Raw genomic sequence first — 22,707 nt, forward strand, 5'->3', positions numbered from 1 at the left:
CATAAAGTCTCTCTCTGTCTCTGTCCCCATGGCCACACGAGGAGACAGCAGGAAGAATGTTCTCATCAGGGACTGGATTGGCTGGGACCATGAGTGAGAACTGTCAGCCTGCAGAACAGTGAGAAGATAAACTTCTCTGTCTAAGCCGCCCAGTCGGTGCGTTGGTTAGGGCAGCCTGAGCCGACTACTGTACCTTCACTTCCCAGTTTGCAAGCACCAGAACCAGGGGACTCGCAGGTTCTAACAGAAACGAAAGTGAAAGCGTTAGTCATTCAGTCGCATCTGACTCTTTTGTGACCCCATGGACTGTAGCCCACCAGGCTCCTCCATCCATCGGATTCTCCAGTCAAGAATGCCTCCAAGGGATTTTTGAGACCAAGGGATCAAACCCATGTCTCCACCAGGGAAGCCCCGGGTTCTAATAGTGCAGGCTACAACTCCGTCTTTCGCCGGCAGGGGTCGCTCCAGCCCAGAGCCAGGTGTGAGGGAACTGGATCTTCTAGATGTCCTACAGGGAGGAGGATCTGCTCCATCCATGCTGGTTGACTAGCCACTGCTGGAGATGCAGGTGGTACCACCTGGAGCCCAGCATTAGGTGTGTGTGAGTGCCATGGAGGTGCAGGTAGGGCTCTGCACAGTTGACCTGCAAGGCAGCTCCGCTGGCGAGGCCCTGGCCTGGGACACCAGCACGGTGGCCCGCCCGAGCTGGTCATTCAAGGTGCTGTGCCTGGCAGGCTGCTGGCGTTAGGACAAGCCTGTTGGCAGCGTGTTGAGCCCACCAGCCCACTCTGCTCCAGCCTCCAACCCCAGCCAGTGGATCAAAAGCAGGCTGGATGGCAGCTTCGTGGGTTTGTAATGACTGCCCTCAGACTGGCTTGGCTTCCAGGTCCCAAGAGCCTCACACCACGTGTGGTCAGCAGCCACGTACAGCCCATACTTCTAGGAAGCCCTCTGTTGGCCACAGGGCTGGGATGGCGGGACTGGAAAGGGGTGGTCCGCTGGCTCAGCCAGTGGGGGAGACTCATGTGGGCTTGGCCTGCCGGGTACTCCTTGGCAGCTCACGGTTTGCCTACAGCCTGGCCTTATGCATCCTGCCCCATCCCCGACCCTCTGCTGGGGCCTCCATACTGCCCAGGGTGGCACAGTTCCCCTGCAGCATGGATTCAGCCGCTCCCACCCACAGGCCACGCTCCCTCCCACCCACCGGCACCCACATCACAGACCGCACCACGCAGCACCCACACTCTCCAGGCTCGGCCAGAGAAAGCAGCAAAGCTTGGACCCAGGCCCTGCGGCTGCCCTGCCCAGTGCCTGCCCACCTCAGGACATGCACTCGCAGGTGAGGACCCGGGCTCTGCAGCCCCTGGTACACATTCCAAGGTCATCCGCATTCTCACACCTCTCCCCACTCCCACGCTGTGCTCCCTGCTAGGTTCTGCCCTCATAAACTCTCTGACTCTAACCCCCCACCTCCTGAGGCCCCAGTCTGCCCCTGCTTCCCCACAGGGTCTCTGCATCCAGCCCAAGGGTCTGTGGCCACTGCCCCAGCTTCCCCAGGTCAGGGTGCAACCCTCCCGTCCTCCCTGGGCACTGGCAGCCTGCCGATACAGGGTCTGGTCTCGGGCACAGCGGTGACCTCCCAGGATGGCCTCGGGCAGGGTGGCCCTTCCTGCTCCCTGTTCAGACTCAGCGGCCCCTTGGGGCTGGGAAGGCACTTTCAGAAACTGCAGCCTGGTTCAGGCCTGGAGGTGACTTGAAAACGTGGCCAAAACTGTGTCTGTGGTTTGCAGGGATGAGCTCTGCCAAAGAGCCTAGCAATCTCCACCCCTCTGCTGCCTGTGGCTTTGCCAACGAAGCCTTCAGGGGCCCTGGCGGCCTCCCCGCCAAGGAGTTGGGGGACAGCAGGCTGTGGGGCCTGTGCAGACACCTTGCTATCCCCTCGCCGGGGAGACCCAGGCCTGGGGAAGCGTCTGCCCTGAGGCCACTTGGCACACCTGAGGGAGAACCCCAAAGGCAGGTGGGGTGCAGGAAGAGCTTCCCGTACTGTGGGCACTGTGTGTGCACTCAGTTGCTCAGTCATATCCGACTCTTTGCAGCCCCTTGGACTGTAGCCTTTCAGGGCCTCTGTCCATGGGACTCTCTAAACAAGAATGCTGAGGTGGGTTCCCTTTTCCTCCTCCAGGGGCTCTTGCAGTGGGGCTCATCTGACTCCAGACCACCAAGGGTGCAGACTGACAGCAGAATCCTCCCCACAGTGTCCATCCAAAAGACTCAACAGGCCTGAGGCCGAGGGGAGGAGGAGGGGACCTGCCTCTCCCCAGGGGCTGGCCCCGGGGTGTCACAGGGGCCCCTCTGCTCGTTGACAGTGACATCATGGCCCCTCAGACGGGGTGTGCTGCTCACCATGAGGGACATTCAAGGCCAGGATCCAGGAGGGACCTCTGGGCAGGAGTCACCCTAGCCCAGAGGAGGAGGGTTTCCCAAAGACCGGGAGTGGGTCTCCGTGGGTCTGCCTGGGTGCACTGCATGGCACAGAAAAGAACAGGCACCCCCAGGCTCGCCGCCCAGCACAGCTCTCTGCAGCTCCGTTTCCCACAGTCTGGGGAAGGACAGGGCCCAGCTCCTCATCCCTGAGGGTGAGAAGCAGGCTGGACCAGCCCTCGGCCTCTCTGCCCACCTCTTCCCACCCCAGAGCCTGCTGGGGCGGGGGTGGGGACAAACCCAGGGGGCTCCCTGGAGGTGGAGCACCCAGGACACCAGGCTGCTTCTGCTTCTTTCTCTTGGGGCCAGGCTGGACAAGAGCAGCCAAGGTCAGACGTGAGGCACTCAGGGGCTTTGAGGCTGACAGTAAGATCCTTCCTGCAAATCTTCACTTTAAAAATGGAAACTTTTTCCTCGTTATTTGCAAAGGGCCTTTTACAAGGGAGGGGCGCAGGAAGACTGTGCTTTCTGTCTTCTCCCTGCCTCTAAAGCACCTTGAAAGAGTGTTTCAAGTTTCCCCTTGTCTGTTTCAAGGCCCCCCCCCCCCACCCTCCTTAAGCAAAACCACCTTTGAAGACTTCCCAGATCCCTGGGTGCCATGATGCGGCACCAACCTGAGAGCTCCCAGCACGCAGGGCCTTCCCACAGTGTATGGAGGAAGAGCTGTCACATCCCTGTGGGCACCTTCTTTACTCTCACCCTCTAGCATTTCCATAACCCTCATTCCAAGCTGCTGAAGGGACGGGTGCCCAGACCTGTCCCCTGCCTCCCCTGCCAGTCCCAGGAGAGCTCAGAGCACCCCTCTCCTTGCCCAGAGGATCCCAGCAGGCCCCAGGGAGGGGGTCCAGGGCAGCTGTGCTCCAGCTGTGCAGCCCGCCTGCAGCTGGCCTGCGTGGGGGAGGGGACAACTGGGGAGGGGCCCAGTCCTAGGCTGATCTTCCCATCAATGTCTGCTGAGACCCTAGGGTGGGCTGGACCCAGAGGGTGCCCCCATTGTGAACCTCAGACAAGGCCACCAGCTCCTCCCCACACCCTGCGGTCTGGGAGTCCTGGAGGAGAAACGGGGAGGGCCCACACCTCTCACAAAGCAGCAGGGACTTCCAGCAGCCTGGCAGGGGCCAGGCAGTGCCCTTCACCAGGCCCCACCTGGAGCCCCTCATCTGGTGCTCGGCCGCCCTACCCATCCCAGGGCCGTAGGTCAGGTGCTCTGCTGCTGGGGAGGGTCCCTCCACAACCCAAAGGGGCCCTTCAGGGAGAAGGGAGGGTGCCCCTAGAGCAACTGCTTCCTGCTCTGCCTGGGAGAAAGTCCCCAGGAGACCCCTATCTGCTCTGGAAACTTTTCAGCAAAGCCCGGGCCCCCCACAAGGAAGGCAGCCCCCAACAGACTGGGCTGACAAACCCACATCACTCCCAGGAGACCTGGGGGTTGGCCTGCAGGTGTCAGCTCCCAGGAATTTCAGATACTTGGAATCTGCCCACAGGTGTGCGTGAGAGTGAGTGAGTGTGTGCAGGGGACGCAGCGTGTATTTCCCGCTGGGACTGGAAGTCGCGGAATGTGGGTGTTTCACCTGCCCCCTTTGATGGGAGCAGACAGGAGGTGGGTGGCCAGGAGGTGAGCACAAGCACCCAAGAGAGCTGCAGACCCCCTGAGGTCCTGGGGACCATACAGTCTGGGGGTACAGAGTTGACGGTGGTAGGCAGAGGGGGTGGTAAGGTCCCAGCAGCCTCATACCAGGCTGTGCAGACCACACTGGGGGTCCTGGCATCAGATCTTTAGAAGACTCTGTGTTGTTACTGCTTTTCAGTCTCTCAATCGTGTCTGACTCTTTGCAACCCCAGCAACTGCAGCACACCAGGCTTCCCCGTCCTTCACCCTCTCCTGGAGTTTGTTCAAACTCATGTCCTTTGAGTCGATGATGTAAGCAAATGCCACAGATGGAGACTTCGGGAGCCTCGAGCCCAGGCGTCTCCCAGGGAAGGGCTCCAGCATGGTGATGGGCTGGGCTGGGCTGGGCTAGGCTTTCCTCCTGGGCTGCCCGAAGGAGGCTATCCCCCTCCAGAAGCGGGGTATTCCTCCTGGGCTGCCCGAAGCCAGCAGCTCAAGGCACTGTTAGAGATTGCCACAATCCTCCCAAAGCCCTGACAGGCACCCTCCTCTTTGCGTGCTGTTTACCCATTCTGGCAGCTCAGTGAAGACCACTATCTGGTGGACTAGGGGAATCCAGGGAGACAGGAGAGTGTCCTAGCCAAGCCCACCCTGGACCAGCCCCCAGGGATGCCCTTCTCTGAGAAGAACCTGCCCCAGAGGAAGGGAGAATACAGGGGACCCGGGGACCAGCAGCCAGGCTGCACCCCATTGCATTTGTCCTGAAGCACATCACAACATTCCTGCATCTGTTTCCACTTTCCAGCTCTGAAACTTTACAGGGCAGCGGCCTCGCTCCCTGAGCGGCGGCCCGGACATGTGAGCGTGTCTGCTGGGGAGGGCCCCCCAGGGCTGGCGGGCCGCCCTGCCACATAGCAGCGAGGCGTACAGGAGGGAGGCTGCTCAGAGCCCGCCTGGGCCCACTCTGGGTCTCCAGGGTGGAAAGAAGGGGCTCCCTGCCACAGCCAGGGAAGGTGACCACCAGCCCAGCCCCCAGAGAACAACCCCCACGCAGCCTGCCAGACAAAGCGGCCAGCAGGGAGGGGCAGCCATGCCTGCGACACCTGTGTCCAGAGCAGCCGGGATCGGGGGGGTGGGTGAGGGCAGTGGATGGCCACCATTCACTGCCAGATTCCTGGACTCCAGCCCTCTACCCTCTGCCCAGTGGGCACCCACGCGCCCCTTCTCTCCCTGGAGGCAACTGTGCTGGTAGGGGCAACTGTCACTGGCCCCAGGCACCCCCATCAAGCCCATTCCCCATAGTAAAAAGACCCCACAGAGGAAGTGAGGGCTAATACCCTGCCTCTTGGTTACCACATCCCTGCCTGTCACACCCCCACCCCCAGGCTCTCCAAGACGGATGGGGGGCCTGAGCCAGGAAACCCAGCTCTGCAGACCAAGAGCAACCCTGCACTGCCCCTGCCCCAGGCAGGGCACCCCCCACCACCACCCGGCAGGCACCAAGTCTCCCCATTTGGGGCAGCACAGCCAGACCTGTGTCCCTGGAGACGGACGTCCGCAGCCTCTGCGGCAGAGGGCCCTGGAGGGGATGGTGGCCCAGGGCTCCTCCCCACTGTGGGAGTCCCCTGGGAAGTGGGCTTGGCATCCCGGCCGGACTCAGCTGTGACCACTGAGGGTGCTCAGCCCAGGTCACAGTGCCCAGGGGCCCAGGGGCCAGCCTCAGCGTAGAGCCCCGGGCCCAGGACACGTTCTTTCACCACCTGAGCGCCAGTGACCTCACGGGAGTGGTGCTGGCAAGGGCCCATGATGGGTGGCGAGGGCCCCTTGGCACCCACGCTCGGCAGGACGGAGGCCACTGTAACGTGGCTGCACTGAGCAGGCAGGCCCCCTGGGGCCCATCAGTGCAGGAGTGCAGGGACCCCCTAAACCTGGGCACACCCAGAAGGGTGGAGTGACGGCTGAGGTTAGGAGCGCTGGGCCCAGGAGACTGCTTACCCAGGCAGGTCCTGCCGTCCGCATGGAGACGGAAGCCGGGCTTGCACTCGCAGAAGTAGGAACCTGGGGTGTTCACACACCGGTGCTGGCAGCCGCCGTTATGCACCTGGCACTCGTCCACATCTGGGGGAGGGGGAGGACACGGGGCTGGAGTTAACAGAACCCACACGGTGGCCTCGTGCTGCGCTGGCCCCAGGGAGCAGGTCCGGCCCCCTTCTCTCAGGACACCGCCCCTGCCCGGGTGTCGGGACCCCTCCTTCTCAGGCCACGCTGTCCACCACAGTCCCGAGTCCCTCACCCACGCTTGCTGGAGCAGAGCGGAGAGAAGGCAGGCCAGTGTCCAACACCTGGGGCCCACCTGGGAGGAAGAGCCACCTCTAATTCCGCTTAATAACCCCCCGGGTCCACGCTACACATTGTGACTGCACCCTCCAGCTCTCACCCATCATCCCCGTGAAAACACCCACCTTTGAGGCGCCCCTCCTAAAGCCTCAGCCACCCGAGCACACCTCTGCAGGGTGTCAAAGGCACAGGGCAGGGCTTCTCCTGGTGAGTCCCCAGAGCCTGCCCACCAGGTCATGCCTCCCATGGACAGAAACCCTGACTCCATCCATGTGCTTGTCCCTCCAGGAACAGAGACGACCCTAGGAGGCCTGGCCTCTGCTCCATGCACAAGCCACAACCACCCCGGGAAGAACCCCAGGGTGTCCCTCAAGCCCCAGGGCTGTTCAGAGAGGAGATTAGACCAAGAGAACTCCTCCTTGGAAATATGGTGACCTGGGGAGCCCTCCTTGGAATGATACCAGAATGATCAGCAGGTGGAAGATTGAAGGTAAAGTGTTTTCAGCCCCCAGTGGAGCCCCAAGGAGTCTCAGGGGCCAGAGGACCCAGAGCACAGTGGGAGGTCTCAGGACCCAGGGTCCTCCAGTGGGGGAGTCAGCTGAGTGGTGATGGGAGTGGGGACCGTGGGCTGACCCACACCCGCTGGGCAAGGCAGGGTGGGCAGCCGCCACCCAAGGGGTTCAGAAAGGAGACCTCATCCCCTCTGAGCTCAGATTCCTCTCTCTGCAACCCCTTCGAGGTCCCCGAAAAGTAAAGCGACTGGCGAACAGCACTGCGCATAAGGTAAGGGCTCAGCAAAGCCTGGGGGAAGAGGCGACCCACGTGCGCTGTCCGAGAGGGCGGGTGGACTGACTGGGTCTCAGTGTGTCTCAGTGGCCTCGCCGGGCAGGACAGAAGGACAGAGGGGCTGTCATTTCCAGACATGGGCCCAGCGGCAGGTGTGCAGCAGACCGACCAACAGGGACCCTGGCTTCCCAAACCACCTCTCAGCTGGTCACCTCAGATGCTGGCCTTGGGGAGTGGCTGAACCATAGTGGCACTGTACTCTCGAGCCCTCAGGCACCTGGCTAGCGGGGGAGAGCCCACACAAGGGGCCCTGTCCTCGAGGGGATGTGCAGGGAGCCAGCAGCCCGGGGCCCACAAAGACACCAAACTGACGGGCAGTCTGGGACAGCAGGTGGGGGAGGTGGGGCAGGTAAGCCCGTCATCAGCAGGGCTCCTTCAGGGGCAGCACTGACGGCTGGGCCCCCCCACCCAAATGATCACACTCTCAACGCCCTCCTGTGGCAAGGACAGACATTTAGACTTGAGAGGTGTCCCCAGGCTCCTGCCTAAATCCTGCCAGACCAGCCCCTTGGCACCCGGGAGCTCTTCCTGCCTCCAAAGCTGTCCTGCCCGCGACAGTGACCGTGATCAGCGGCACAGGCAGGGGGCCATGAGGCCCGGCCAGGCTTCCCAGTGCCCATGGTTTGCTGTCAGCCTGTCCAGATTACCTGGGCCCAGCGGCACAGTTCAAGGCCTCCCCCTCCACCTCCCGGCTTACGGGTAGGCGGGCACTCCTGCTGGGGTCCCTCCAGCTCTGAGATCGAGGCCCCTCTACTGAAACAGCTTACTCAGATAGCAAGGCAGGACCGAGTGACCGAAACCTAGCTGGCCCCACTCCCAGGCGGGCCACGTGGTGGGAGGTCAGGGCTGCCCTCAGCCACCGCCCATGACCTGGAGCCGCCGACCCAGTGACGACCTTGTGACGGCGACTGCAGTCATGCTGTGACCCGAGGAGCCCAGGCTCAGTTCTTAAGGAGGGTGTAGTCAGCTGAATAACGGGCCCCCCAACCCCGCAAAGCGGATAAGAGCATCGTAATCCTGGAGCCTTACACAACAAAAAGGACTTTGCAGGTGAGATGAGAGATTATCCTGGAGCTTCCAGGTGAGTCCAAGGTCATCACACAGGCCTTACAAGTAAGAGAGGGAGGAGGGCTCCATACAGTGGAATCCTACTCAGCCAAAAAAAACAAATAAATAAAAGGAAACAATGCCATTCGCAGCAACGTGGATGGACCTAGAAGTGATCATACTAAGTGAAGTAAGTCAGATAGAGAAAGACAAATAACATCTGATATCACTTATACGTGGAATCTGAAAAAAAAACCGTCTGAACTTCTTTACAAAACAGAAACAGACTCACAGACACAAAAACAAACTCATGGAGACCAAATGGGAAAGGGTGGGAGAGATAAACTAGGAGTTTGGAATTAACATACACATTCGCGCACAGAAAACAGATACCAAGGACCCTTTGTATAGCACGGGGAACAATACTCAATATCTCGTAACAACCTATAGTAGAAAAGAATCTCAAAAAGAGTACATATGTGTATATGTGTTCAGTAGCTAAATTGTGTCCAACTCTTTGTAACCTCATGGACTGCAGCCCGTCAGGCTCCTCTGTCCATGGGATTTTTCAGGCAAAGAATACTGGAGTGGGGTGCCATGTCCTACTCCAGAGGATTTTTTCCACCCAAGGATTGAACCCACATCTCCTGTGTCTACTGCATTAGCAGGCAGATTCTTTACCAGTGAGCCACTGGGAAGCCGTGTGTGTGTGTGTGTGTGTGTGTGTGTGTGTGTAACCAAACCCCTGGTGAAAGGAATGGCAATCTACTCCAGTATTCTAGCCTGGGAAATCCCATGGACAGAAGAGCCAGGCAGGCTATAGTCCAGGGAGTCGCAAAGAGTCAGACACGACTGAGCACACGCATTACTTTGCTGTACACCTGAACATTGTAAATCAACTATACTTCCATAAAAAAAATAAATATCTAAAACAAGAACAAAAAAAGATGCTGCGCTGCTGGCTTTGAAGGCGGAGGAGGGGCCACAGCCAAGGAGTCCAGGTGCCTCTAGAACCTGGACATGTGGGAAAGCAAATGCTCCCCCAGAGCCTCCAGGAGGGACCAGCCCTGCCAGTGCCTTCATGTTAGCCCTTCTCAGACTTCCAACCTCAGAAGTGTAAGGTACCAGAGACCTGGGTGGTTTTCAGCCATCAGCTTGGGATAACATGTCCCACAAGCCACAATAACTGAACACAGAGGGAATAACCATCTAGCAGCCTCTCCAGTGTCACAGAGGCTCAGACAACCCGACCTGGAAATCCAGGTTCCCAAAAGACCACTCTGGCCAGCCCGGCCTCCTGACGCCGGAGGAGAGAGCCGCTGTGGTCTTGGCGGGGATGGGGGGAGGGAAGGGGGCTGGGGGCACTCCCCTGGGTCCCACGCTGCAGGCTGCCCTCATCTCCATGCCACACACTGCCTCCACCTGGTGACCCCGGCTGAGCACTGGCCCCGTGGACCCTGAAACTACCACAAGTCACCTGTTCTCCTGAGAGACATGGGCCTTGCTCAGTCGTCCTCCGGGCCAGTCTGTGCTGCTCTCCACGCCAGAGGGCACACGGACAGCCCACCCAGACAGCATGGAGGGGGCCCAGTCCCCACGGCAGTGTAGCACCCCCAGCTGAAAAGGAGCTTGGAGGCTTCCTCCTCTGCCATCCTCCCCTCGGAGCATCAGGGGATGAAGTCTGCTCCTTCCAGACAAGCAGGCAGAGCCGCTCCCACCCGCAACAAGGGCTCCAAAGCCTCAGGACAGCCCCAGGCTGCAGCCATCTGGTCGCTGGGAGCAGGCAGGTTGGGGTTCAGCAGGACAGTCTCTGGGGTCTCACTGCTCCCCTCAACTGAGACGTGTGAGTAGGGAAGCGGCAGCCTGGGGATGGGTCACACGCTGGCACTCGGGGACGCTTCCCTGTACAGACACGGGGCCGTTCCCCTGAGAGCCTATGGGACTTGCTGGGCGATGGTGCCTCTGAGGGCCCATCGCCACACTGATGGGAACCCAGGAGCACACAGCCCCTGCAGAAACCACCCCAGATGAGCCCGTTCTGAAAGCTCAGCCACACTTACAGGAAAACCTGAGCCCCTGGGATCCCACCAGAAAGGTCCGCTCAGCACAGACCAACTTTGTTATCCTGCTTCCCCCAAACATGACGCAGGGTCCTCGCCCCGGACAGTCCATCCCATCACCCACAGGCCCTCTCTTGGCCCCCTTCACATGCCCATCAGTTCTCAGAACAGAGGGGGCACACCTGACTCCCTAAGCCCAGCCCTGCCCGCCCCTGCTCAGCCCCAGGCCCTTGGATGCTACGGGCCCTCAGCATTTAGTGCCACCGGTGGTGGAACGACAGTGCCGGCCTCACCGAGTCACCCAGGGGGAGGGCTGCTTACCCTGTGGGGATGGGGTCTAGCCCCAGAGGGCAAGTGACAAAGCCAGGGGAGACAGCGGACCTTGTCACAGCCCAGCCCTGCTGCTCAGAGATCTGTGTGTCCTCTGGTGGAGAGCAGCAGGGACTGGCCCGGAGGACAGCTGAGCACAGAGATCAGATGCCCTGCACAGAGCCACACTCAGGGGCCTGGGAGGCCGTGGAGGGGAGCTCAATCTTGGCCATGCTTTAACAGCCCTGCTCTGGACCTGCCTGCTCCTGCCGGACAGACAGCTGCAGCCCAGGGGCAGTACCGCGGGCAGCAACTGCACCAGGGGCTTCAGGGTCCTTGGTGCGGGGAGACGCAGCCTTGCCCCACGCCGGGTGTCCAAGTATCACAGGCGATGACTCATGGCACGCCACACCCCTCGTCACATTCCTGAGGTTGCCAGACTCCAAACTCCAAACTCCATAGAACCCACGATGCTCAGGAGCTTCCTGCAGGAGGCTGGCCCAGCATGGGTACCAGCGTGGGAGAGGCAGGACGGACCCGGGACAGGGCTGCTGGGGTCCTCCCAGCTGACCCTGCCGCTCACTGGGCTGACCACAGTCCCCAGTCTTTGGGGGGGGGGGGGCGGTGACAGGACAGCACCTGCCACATCCACACACAGCCCCCAAGGGGCCAAGGCTCTGGGGACCCTGGAAAGGGAAACTCTACTCCAAGACCCCAAGGGCCTCTCTCTTGGGCCTGCCCCACCCCTCCTGTTTAACCCCCAGAGCTGCTGGTGCTGCAGGGGAAGTGCAGCCCTGGTGCCCACCAGCAAACACAGTTGCTGTAAGTTTCTCCTCCCTCTGGTCGAGGGGCTGAAATGCTGTCAGCAGCCCACGCAGCCAGGCCAGAGACGGGTCAGGAATGTCCGACGACTCAGGGCACACGGGACCTGTCCCAGAGGCAGCGGCTGCCTCCGCATCTGCCCAAACCCCGCTCCCTCCAACCATGGCATCAGCCTCCCGCGGTGCAAACTGTGAAGGAGGAAACAAAGGCAGCGCACGCGGGACGGAGCGCATCCAGCCCGCCCCCCGCGCAGAGCCCGCCGCTCCCACCTGGCCTCGGGTCGCCGGAGCTCACGGGGTAGCCGGCTTGGCCCAGGTGGCACGGGTAGCAGCCCCTCCACAGGTAGCGGTAGTGCATGCCCGTAACGCGCGCCAGGCTCCCCAGCAGCCCGAGGTACCAGAGAGCTGCCAGCCCGCCGCGCCTCCACGGCGCCTCCATGGCCCATCCGCTCCCTCCTGGCTCCGGGCAGCGCGCACCCGGGTCTCCCCGCTCCGCTCCGCTCGGCGCCGCTGGAGCGGCTCTGGTGGGGCGCGCCCCGCCTCTCGCCTTTCTGTTCTCCGCTTTCCCTCCGCCCCCCGCAGGTAAGGGCCAAATCCCCGCCGCAGTCACGCCCCGCCCCGCCCGGCCCCGCCCCCGACTCTCAGAAAGAGCACGGGCCCCCCTGCGCGCCGCCCGCCCACCCGCTCCGCACATTCCTACGCGCGCGCTCACGCAGCCGGCACACACCCAGACCCACAAGAGCAAGCACCTCCACGCAGACACGTGCACAAGCAGACCCACGTGTGCAAGACGTACACAAGACACCCAGAGTCCTGCACGGACCTGCATGGGCACATCGATATACACGGGCGCTGGCACAGGCGGGATCCCTGAGCCAACAAGTTAAAGAAAACACGCAATACAGAGGTGGATGGAGGCCACCCTGGCAAGGCCCCAGGGCTCCGCAGAGGCAGCTCGACGGAGGTTGCGGAGAGTGGGGAACCGGCGCACTTCGAGGCCACACCGAGGTAGTGGATGTCTTGGGGGTGAAGTCCTCCCCAGGCCCCCAGCCCGGTGTCCCTCATCTCTCCACTGGTCCAGGGCCAGTACCTGCGGGAGCCTGGTAAGGCACCACTGCACCTCTATAGCAGATGGGGGAGGGTCCGAGCCTGCAGGGACAGTGAGCCCCAGGGGTGAGGCTGCCGAATCATGGACATTCCTCCAACCCCAGACTGCTGGGTACAGCCGGTGGTCCCAGATGTGTCAGGCAGCCCTCCTCAGAGGTGGTGGGGTCACACTGGCTGTGCACTCGAAAGACCTGTGCATTCAGGCCTGACGAAGGCTGGGCCCCCAGCCCCCCATCTCGTGTAGGCTTATGTTGATCCCCAATGGCTCACCCATGGCACCCTGCCTGACCCAGCCCTATCCAGAAACTCCTGGCTGTCATTCTTCACAGCCCACCTGTGGGCAGGGTTCAAAGGGGGCAGCCTCAAGCTTGTGGAGAAAGGCACTGTCTCGCCTTGTCCGGTCCTGTCTGCAGCCCAGAAGCCAACTCATACCACTGTCTGCCCCCACCACCCGCCTGCCAGGTGCCAGGCAGTGCAGAACAGGCCTGCCTGCCTGTCTGCCCCAGCCTTGGGGCTAAGCTTCTCCCCACCTCCCCCGGGGTAGCACCGCAGCCTGTGGGTCCCAGCCTGTCAACGTAGGGAGCCCCCACATATCTCCCAGGTGGATACTTGAACAGTGTCCCATGGCCATTTGAACAGTGCCTCCCACAATGCGCCAACTCTGTTTATCACTGCAACGTGTATCTCATTCGCTCCCAACAACATTAACAAAAACCTGAGGGTCCCTGTGCAGCCACCAGTCAGGCTGCAGGGAGCAGGGGGGTGCTGGACACAGGTGCGGGGCCTCAGACACTCTGCTCCAGATACTGCCAAGCATCACGCTGCTCAGCCTGGCAGGGGGTCTGGCATGCAGGCCTGGTCACTGAACTCCTTTTTTAATTATAAAGCATTTGTGGTTGGGCTGGATCTTCATTGCAGTGCGAGGGCGTCTCCCTGCAGTGTCTTCTCTTGTTGCAGAGCGCAGGCTCTAGGCACGCGGGCTTCAGTAGCTGTGGCATCCAGGCTTAGTTGCTCCGCAGCATGCCACCGACTCGTGACTTCCAGCGGAGCTCTTTCCTGTCTCATGGTGCCCTTTTGAAGCAGGTCTGTGCCTCCCAGACGCACCTATAACTAAACCTTCATTCTGCCCAGGAGGGAATCCTCCAGCCAGGTGCCCACCTAGGCCCTGCCCTTTGCACACAGGGTCCCAGACGTTCTTGTACAGTCTTTATCCAGGGGATAAATGACCTACCCAGGGTCACACAGGACAAAGGGGACCACCGACAGGGATCAGGTCTGACCTAAATCCTGCCTTCATTGGGCACCCTCCTCCAGGTTCCTGGAGACATGGCCTCTGCAGGTACCCAGAGGCTCTGTCGGGGGTGCCCAGTGGGTTCTGAGTGGGGGGGTGGGCAAAAGCCCAGCAGGAGGCAGTGCACCTGTGCTTCTCCTGCTCTCTCTCTGCCCCCACCACAGGGCCCCGGACTGTCGGCCAGAACCCAGTGCTGGGCTCCCTCAGCCCAGGCCACCAAAGGGCTCTCCACGTGGACCCTGGGCACAGCACTTCCAGGAGGCGCTGGCTCCAGGCCCTGGCTCTTCCATCCCTCATGGGTGGCCTGGCCTTCCCAGCACCCCAGCTTCCACAGCAGCCAAGATGCCCACTCTTCCTCCAACCCGCAAACAGCGAGCTCCTACGCATCTGTTGAGTGCCAATCCCAAGGGCCCTTCTCTGCAAAGTTCCCCAGCCCGCTCCCCCCAGAGCCACGACTGCCAACTCTGCTTCCCCTGAAGCTGGCCTGTCCCTCCTTCCCTTCAACCCTCACTCCCTTGCTCCTTTCCCTCAGCGAGGACCTGAGTGCCCGCTCTGGGCAGAACCCAGTTCTAGGAGGCAGAGCTGTCTCCCCCGCAGCCCAGCTGAGCCCGAGACAACTCGTGACATGATGAGCTCAGGCAGCACCTCCCTAAGGACCCGGGGTGGGGGTTCCATGGCTCTGGGCCTCCATCCCCACTAGGCTGGGCACAGCGTGATGGCAGCCAGCCACCGCAGCCCAGGCAGGGCCCACTGGCCTCCCTGGGGCCACCAAGCACACCCAGGCGCACGGCTGTGGTCTGGAAGCTGTTTGGGAAATGCTTTCCCGATGCGGAGACTGGGCTGGTGTCTCTGCCCAGTGGAATGTCTATGTGTCAGCAGAAGGAGCGGACCACCCCCCGCCAACCCATCAGGCCGGCTCCAGCTTTCCTCTCCAAGCTAGGCAGCCACCGAGCTCCTCTGCCAGGACCCAGGCTGGAGAGAGGGCCCCATGCTGCCCCTGCAAAGCTACAGCTCCCCCTTAGTGCTGGGCCCGTCCCACCCTAGACCCCTGAACTGGGGCTTCAGGGCCAGGATTGCCATGTTCCTGGGGTCAGCAGGAAGCAGAACAAGGCGCATTTCCTCCCCACACTTGTGGTATCTGTCCCTTGGTGCTATGGACACTTCCTCCAGGAAGCCCTCCAGGAGGCCTCTCGAGGTCCCAGGTCGCCCTGTGGCATTCTGCCAACCTGCTGAAAGGGAGGTCATCTTGGCCTCTGGTTGTAGAGCAGGTGCTGGGGGAGCCTGGCTGGGCTTCGGAGCACTCGATGCCTGCAGGGGTTGAGGGGTGGCCTTGTGTCTCCCACCCAAGTTCCTAGGGACACAGGACAAGGAGGCCCTCCAGTGGGACACGAAGAGACCAAGCCCCACCCCAGGCCAGGAGGGAGTCCCTGACCCTTCCTGTCTGGCTGGGGGGTGGGGAGAAACTGAACTTCTCAGGAGGAACTAAATCCTCTAGAGGCAGGTGGGGTTGTGTGTGTGACAGAGAGGAGAGACTCTCAGAGAGGCCCCAGAGGTCACCGCCCTGACGCCAAGGTGCCCTTCTTCGAGGGTGACAGTCCACGGGCACAGTGGATGCTGGATGGGGTAGCTGTCACTGGCCACCCACTGACCACCTACATCGCCCTCTGTACCAGGCACTTTACGGGCTTGGCACCAGACTGTGCCTTCTCACAGGTAGACAGGCAGACCCAGAATGAAGCCACACAAGCTGGTGGGGAGTAGGGGAACTACAGGTCAGGGCCCTGCCTCCACCAGCACCTCCTGCTGAAGTCAAGTCTCACGTGACAGACTGCGAGGCTGGGGGCGCTGGGCAGAGGCTGGGTTGGAGGACCCTGATGGCCAAGAAAGCAGTGTGGGAGCCATCAGGGGGCTGTGAGGGGCACGGGGGCCATGAAAGGGACTGGCCGGTGATCAGATGGCCCCCTGAGAGGACCCCAGCTGCAGGGGAGAGGGCCAGGAAGGTGCTGGAAGGAGGCCTCCCTTTCAGGTTTCTTCAATCTGCCTTTGGGGACTCAAGGCCTCTCAGCCCAAAAGTCCCCCTCTCCACCTCCCGGTTCCCCAAGGGGACAAATGTCCTGCCTGGTTGCTTCCAACCTAGATGGCCAGAGCCCAGCGCAGCCCAGGAGGGAAGTTTTTAGCTGGGGTCCACTGTGGCCCCACGCAGGCCCAGGAGAACCACCCCCAGAATGTCCCTCCCATCCCTGTCCCAGGGCCGCCCCTGCAGTGTTATTTTGGGAGCGGAGGCCGGGCCTGGCCTCCAAGAGTCGTCCGGGCGTCAGCCTCATGGTAAACTCATTACCCACCCTGGGCCCTCACTGAGCCAAAGGAAGGAAAATGGAAACCACGGTTGTTTCCGAGAGCCCAGCTGCCGCTCCTGGCTGCATCTGCCCTGGGCTGGGGCCAGGCGCCCTCTACACACACGCACGCACGCACGCACGCACGCACGCCCCGGGAGAGCCCAGGACAGAGCAGTCACTGCCACACATACCCTCCTCCAGAGACAAGATGGCTGAGGGCGAGGGCAGACCCTGCCCTGTGCCAGGGAACCAAGGCCTGGTTACCCCACTGAGGCACCCACAGTGGGCCAGACACGAGCCTCACTGGAGGCCCCCGCATATGTGTGCATGTGTGTGCACGCATGACGAGGCCCTCTCTGTGGCTCTCTGCTGCCTCCACACAGTGGCCTGAGCCCTGTGAAGGTCAGGGTAAGGGCAGGTCTGACCCTGGGGGCACCTGAGCCCTGCAACACTGACAGCCCCACCACGGGCACAGCCCCTGCGGCCTGACTCTCATGGGGGACACTGAGCTGCCCGGGAGCAATGACGACAGCCCCGGGGCTCAGACTGTACTCGGCGGAAGAGAGTCCCTGAAAGCAGTGACGAGGCTTCCTGGAGGAGGTGGCCTTCGGACACGTGCAGGGCGGGACGTAAAGATGGTTTTTTGGAGGGCTTTGGGGGCAGGTGCAGGGCTGCTGGTTCAGAGGCAGGAAAGGCCCAAGAGGGTGAGTGCCAGATAAGGGGTCCGGCCAAAGCTGTGGGCCTGGGCCTGGCCTACAGCGAGCACCCAGGAGGTCTGAACACACCAGCAAATGGATGGCCCACTTCCGGCCCCCACGGTCACTCCTCCACTGCCCCTGTCCCATCCAAAAGCCAAACCTATTCACAGAACACCAGGGTTGTGGAGGCAGCAGCCAGGTCCGGCCAGGTACCCAGGTTAGCCAGCACTCGCCACCTCCCAAGGTGCCCAGGCTGCAGCCGCCACGGCTGCCACAGCTGCTCCTGCCTCTGAGGCCCCGACAGCACCCCCGAGTCCCCGGGGCCACTGCTGCACAAACAGAGGTCCAAGCCAGCCGCCGTCCACATCAAGTGCAGAGTGCACTTTCTAACCCACGGGACCAGACCTCCCATCCCCACTCTGAGCACCCACGCCCACGCCCCACACAAAACCTTTACACCAGGGTTGAACCATCCCCTCACGTCTCATCATTACAAGCATCTCGCAGGATCTTTTTTACTGTTTCCTCACCAGACAGAAGGAACACCCTCCCCTCTGCGTTCTGGGGCAGGTTCCCCGCCTGGCCCCACCCAGAGCTGCTCTGGCCAGACCCCGGGGAGCGATGGGATTTGACCATGGGATTTGGGGGGTTGGATGAGGGTTCTGTGGGGTCAGGAGTCCAGCTGCCCAGCGGGGTGTGGAGCAGAGAGGAGATGAGAAGATGGAGGTGGAGGCCTAGACCAGGTCAACAACCTCGCAGGGTTGGGGTGGGGAAGCTGGAAAAGATAAAGGGTGTGGCCAGGAAGGTCCAGCCTCATTACCGCTGAGAGAGACAGAGACAGGCAGCCAAGAGACACAGACAGCAAGAGAATCTAATTAGAAGGCCAGACGCCGAGGGAAGAGGGCTTGTTGGGACCAGTGGTGATGGACGAGAACTTTCCCACCCACCAGACAGAGGCAGGGCAGGGGCCCGCCTTCCCCGGAGCCAGGCAATGAGGGCCTGAACCACCCCTCCCCATTCATCCTGCCTGCCCCGCTCCAGCCCAGCCATGAGGGGCTGCTTCCACTCTCAAGAGTCACAGAGATGGCGAAGTACCTGCTTTCCTGAGGCTGCAGGCCCCCTGTGAGCTCCGAGTCCCCTGAATTGCCCCCATTTCTCAGCGGCAGCCCCTGGACCACTGGGAGCAGAGCTGGGACCCCTGGGATACAGGGAGACAGGGGCTGCTGGAGCCTCCGTTTCCCTAGCCCAGGGGCCCCCCAATCCGGCTAACTCCTCTGCTGGGGCCCCTCCAGCCCATCTTCTCTGCTGGTCCTCCTCATGGCAGCCGCCCCAGCCAAAGGGTCCTGGGCACTGTGGGGTTCACTCTTAGGATGTGTCTGCCTCCTCCCACTGAGCCCCAAGTCTGAGGACTGTGGCCTCTGGGGGTCACACCTGTTCTAGGTCACAGCCCAGGGAGAGAATCGGCTTTTCTGCTCCCATGTCCAGTCCTGCAGGCAGCCATGGCCACCCAGATGTTGACCACGCAGATGCCTGCAGACTGCCCATCCTGGGGCCTCCGCCTGGGCTTCGGGGATCCAGGCAGGCCCCAGGGGGTGGGCCTCTCTCCTGTCACCGGCTGGCTCTGACGGCTGATGTTGAGGGCTGTTGTCTCCTGCCTTGGCCTTAACCAGAGACATACCTGCCAGAATCAGCTCATGAGAGGGATGAGTGAGCCAGAGTTGGGAAAAGACAGCTTTCAACCTCTCACCACCTCTGACAGCGGAGGCCCTGGGACAGCTGCCTCTTCGGAAACGCTGCCATCCTGCCTGGAGGGACCGCGGCTGGGGCCAGGCTCCTCACTCGTGTCCAGAGCACAGCCAGCCAGACAGCCTGGCCTGGAAAGGCCCAGATCCCAGGCCTCGCAGGAATAAGGCCAGGGCTTTGCACGCTGAAGGCTCAAGTTGACTCACGCTGGGCTGCTCGGCCCACATGAGTGCCATGAGCCGGCGTCCCGCCTCGGTCTCGTCTGGAAGGGGCAGGTCACTCAGTAGGTATTTGTGGATGCCCACTCTGCACTGGACGCTGCTAGTGCAGGCCATGTGGAATGGGCAGGCAGCCCCTCCAGTTCCTCCAGCTCCCGAGAGGCTGGCAGCCACCCCTAGACGGGGCCTGAGCACTGGCTTCGGTGGGACCTGGGGCCAGGGAAGCCCATGATGTCACTCTGGGCTTCATCTGCTGCACCCAGCTGTGTGACCTGAATGCACTCTTACCCCCTCTGAGCCTCTTGCTCCTCTGCACAAAATGAGGACCACTGGACGCTGTGAGCGCTGAGCAGACCAGGGAACACAGGGCGCTGTGAGCACTGAGCAGATGGGGACCACAGGGTGCTGTGAGCACTGAGCAGATGGGGACCACGGGGCCATGTGAGCCCTGAGCAGACTGGGGACCACAGGGCCTGTGAGCACTGAGCAGACGGGGACCACGGGGCACTGTGAGTGCTGAGCAGATGGGGACCAACGGGGCCATGTGAGCGCTGAGCAGACCAGGGACCACGGGGCACTGTGAGCACTGAGCAGACCAGGGACCACAGGGCCTGTGAGCGCTGAGCAGATGGGGACCACGGGGCCATGTGAGCACTGAGCAGATGGGGACCACGGGGCGCTGTGAGCACTGGGCAGACCCGGGACCACGGGGCCATGTGAACACTGAGCAGACTGGTGTGTGGGGCTACAACCAGAACCTGGCGTGGAGTGCAGGTTGGGCAGGCCAGGCACCTCTTCACATCCCCACAAGAGTCTTGCCGCCCTCCCCACTCTCCTGACTCAAGCAGCTGGGTCCCCAGGAAGTGAAAAGTCCTCCTAGCACTAAAGGCTCTGAAACCCCCTGTGAGGAGGCATTGCCATCTAGGGTTGCCACAGCAGGAGATTCAGAGAAAGCCCCCACAAAGGGCCAAGGGAAGTGCAGGTGGACTCCGCCCAGGGCACCAGTATGAGAGTCCGTAGCAGCTCCCCTTGCCCCCACCCCATGGCCTCAGGACAGTACAGCTGGCTCAGGTCAGCCCACGGCCCTCCCAGCCCAGGCCCAGAGCCCCAGGGGCTTCCTAATCAGGACACGTCACTTCCCACATTCCTGACTCTCCCTGGGGACAGACAGGACCTGGCAGCAGCCGGCCGGAGCGAGTGTGAGAGAGGATCCCCGGCGGGTCGGACGAGGCTCAACTGCATTCCCACCCGGACCCAGGCGGGACGAGCCCGTGGCAACAGCCGAGTCAGACAGGGTGAGGAGCGCAGCCCGCACCGTCCTGAGTGCAAGGCCTTGAAGCAGACCCTTTACCTCTTGAGAAGGGTCAGTCCCATGGTGGGGACCACGCGGATGCCAAAGCCTGGGCTGGGGGGCTGGAGTACAGGGCACTTCTACTTTCTCAAAGCCTTGACCCCTCCATGAGCTTCTCACAGACACCCCATTAGAGACCCTAACTCTGCACTGGACGCCCCATAGCCAAGGAGTAGCGGGGATTGGGGACATGCTGGGCCCCCAGGCCAGAGCCAACCATTTTCATGTTGGACTGAGGACTCCTGCTCAGCCCCCCACCCCTACCCCCACCCTACCCGGAGAATCACCTGCTGCCAGTTTCCCAGCCCTTCCTGACCTCCTGGAGGGAGGGAGCAGCGGAGGGGTGGGAACCATGGAACTGGCTCAGGAAGAATTCCACCCCCAGCACCGAGAGAAGGCTGGCCCTCAGGCCTGGACCTGGGAAGCGCCCCCCCAACCCCTGGAGTCTATCCCAGGGAGACACCCTGATTTTCTCCAACAGACAAGATTAATTTCCCCCTCACAATGGAACCGAAAACCCCTCCCCACAGCAAGGTCCCTGAGACCTTCAGGCCACACCACCCAGCCTGATGGAAGGACCCACCTCACTGAGGGACTCAGCATCCACCCAGCCAGCATGGCCGGAGGGAGTGAGGAGGGGGAAGGTGCCTTGGGGAGGGCAAGGACCTGCCAGGGTCCCTTGGGGGTTCCGATTCCCATCATGGCCCTAGATGTGGGTCCTGGTCCCCTCCCAGATCTCCAGGCTAGTCCCTGCAGACCTTGCTCAAGAGGAGGCAGTGAGGCTGGGGTGAAGGGCTCATGGCCTCAGGCCAGGGTGAGGAGGGTTCGGCTCAGGTTGCGGCCCCCCTTATCTCCCTGCCTCGTGCCCCCCAGCAGTCCCTGAGGGGTAGGGAGCCTGCTGCCGGCGCTGAGTCCTCTCAGGGGTCCTAGGAGCCAAGGGTGTCAGCACCACTTTCCAGAGGAACAGGCTGAAGTTGAGAGCGCCCCAAGGTGCTGAGCTGCGGCTGACACCGGAGTCTGGCCCTGGAGGGGGCCTCCCCAGAGGGGCCGACATGGAAAGCCTGGTGGTGCTGGTAGGAGCTCAGGGCCCCGGCAGCTGGGACGGGAACTGGACAGTGGGGTCCACGTTTCTCCCCAAGACCCACCTCCTCCATAAAGCACAGGTTTGAGCACACCTGCCCGTGGGTCTGGGGGGAGGGTGGGCACCGGTCAGAGGCCGCACCCTACGAGGACACTGCAGGAGCAGCAATGGGCTACAGCCTCACCTGGCAATGCGCCCTTCCCAGCACCTGTGCCCCGCCAGGAGAAGGGAGCAGGGCTCCTGCCATCGATGCCCCCCCAGAACACGACAGACACACTGGCCTGGCGCTGCCCCCCGGGCAGGGGCCAAGGCCACCCCCGGGGCAGGGCCTGTGCCAGCACTTGGTGTTTCATGGCGTCAATCAATCACTGGGGCGGTTTCCAGGCTCACCCCACCGGCAACTCGGCGCGCAGCCCTGTGTGTGAGCAGCCAGGGCTGGCCTGTCCTCCACAGTAACATCTTGATTTCCTGTCCGCTCTGCTCACATTCGGCCGGCTGGCCGCCCCCAGAGCCCCGCTCACTGGCCGGAGCTGAGATTTCAGGGGCGGCGGGGGCTGGCTGAGGGACAGAGAAAACAGCAGGCGCTTGGCTCTCGGCAGAGCGCTCTCAGCCACGCGGTGACTCGGAGCCTCAGCCATCCCAAACACGCGAGCCGGTCAGCGAGCTCCCGGGGGGCCGGGGAGGGGCCGGGAAGGAGGAAAGGGTGGGCACGCCAGGGTGAGGGCAGCCCCCTGACTGGCCCCCTCCTGGTCCTCTCAGTATCCCCGCCTTCAGCCAACTGTCAGGTGGCGACCACCTCGCCCACCTGTTCTCGAGACCTTCTAAATCAAGGAGTTCCAGGGAAGGCATCGTGACTGGGCCTGCTGACCCTGAGCTGGGCTCCAGCCAGTGGCCAAGCTGTGCACGTGTGTTCCAGGACTGCTCCTGGCCACTGGGCCCCAGGTCAGCACGGAGCGGCCTGGAGCACATGTCAGAAGACGCCCAGCCCTGGGGCAGCCCCAACATGCCCCTCAGGCCCTGGCCTGGAGCTTCCTGGGCACTGACAAAGGGCTGGGTTGCACACCCGCAGACTCTGGGGACTGAGGGCCAGAAGGGTCAGGGACGGGAAACCCATGGGCCAGTCCAGCCCTATCTGTAGGCCACAGAGTGGAAATGCTCAGAGAGGCTGCGAGGTGGCAGAGCACCAGCGGCAGTGGTGGGCAGGAGCAGAGCCCTCACCCTGGGGCACCTGCAGTGGGTGGAAGGTCAGGAGACCCCGTGCAGGAGCACATGTTGGGGGGCTGCTCTGTCTTGTGTGCCGGCATCCCTGGGGCTCATGGAGACCAGGAGGCTGGGAGTGGGTGAAGGGGGCTGAGGCTCCTGGAGAGACTGCCCC

At 62.2% G+C, this 22,707-nt stretch overlaps 1 protein-coding gene across 9 annotated transcripts in view; it reads right to left on the minus strand.

Moving 5' to 3' along the window:
* The window catches only part of MEGF6 (multiple EGF like domains 6), a 100,640-nt gene that overhangs the window by 28,708 nt on the left and 49,225 nt on the right, over window positions 1-22,707 (minus strand). For 6 of the 9 annotated variants that reach the window (XM_025285794.3, XM_025285793.3, XM_025285791.3 and 3 more), the window contains one exon: window positions 6,083-6,205. The exons of 1 other annotated variant lie outside the window; for it this stretch is intronic. In XM_025285794.3, coding sequence (XP_025141579.2) covers window positions 6,083-6,205 — 123 coding nt within the window. Of the gene's footprint in view, window positions 1-6,082; window positions 6,206-11,777; window positions 12,075-22,707 lie in introns of those variants that run through there. 2 more of the 9 variants (XM_006053827.4, XM_044942892.2) reach the window with 2 other exon arrangements.

This window comes from Bubalus bubalis, chromosome 5, assembly GCF_019923935.1.
Source record: "Bubalus bubalis isolate 160015118507 breed Murrah chromosome 5, NDDB_SH_1, whole genome shotgun sequence".
NCBI lineage: Eukaryota > Metazoa > Chordata > Mammalia > Artiodactyla > Bovidae > Bubalus > Bubalus bubalis.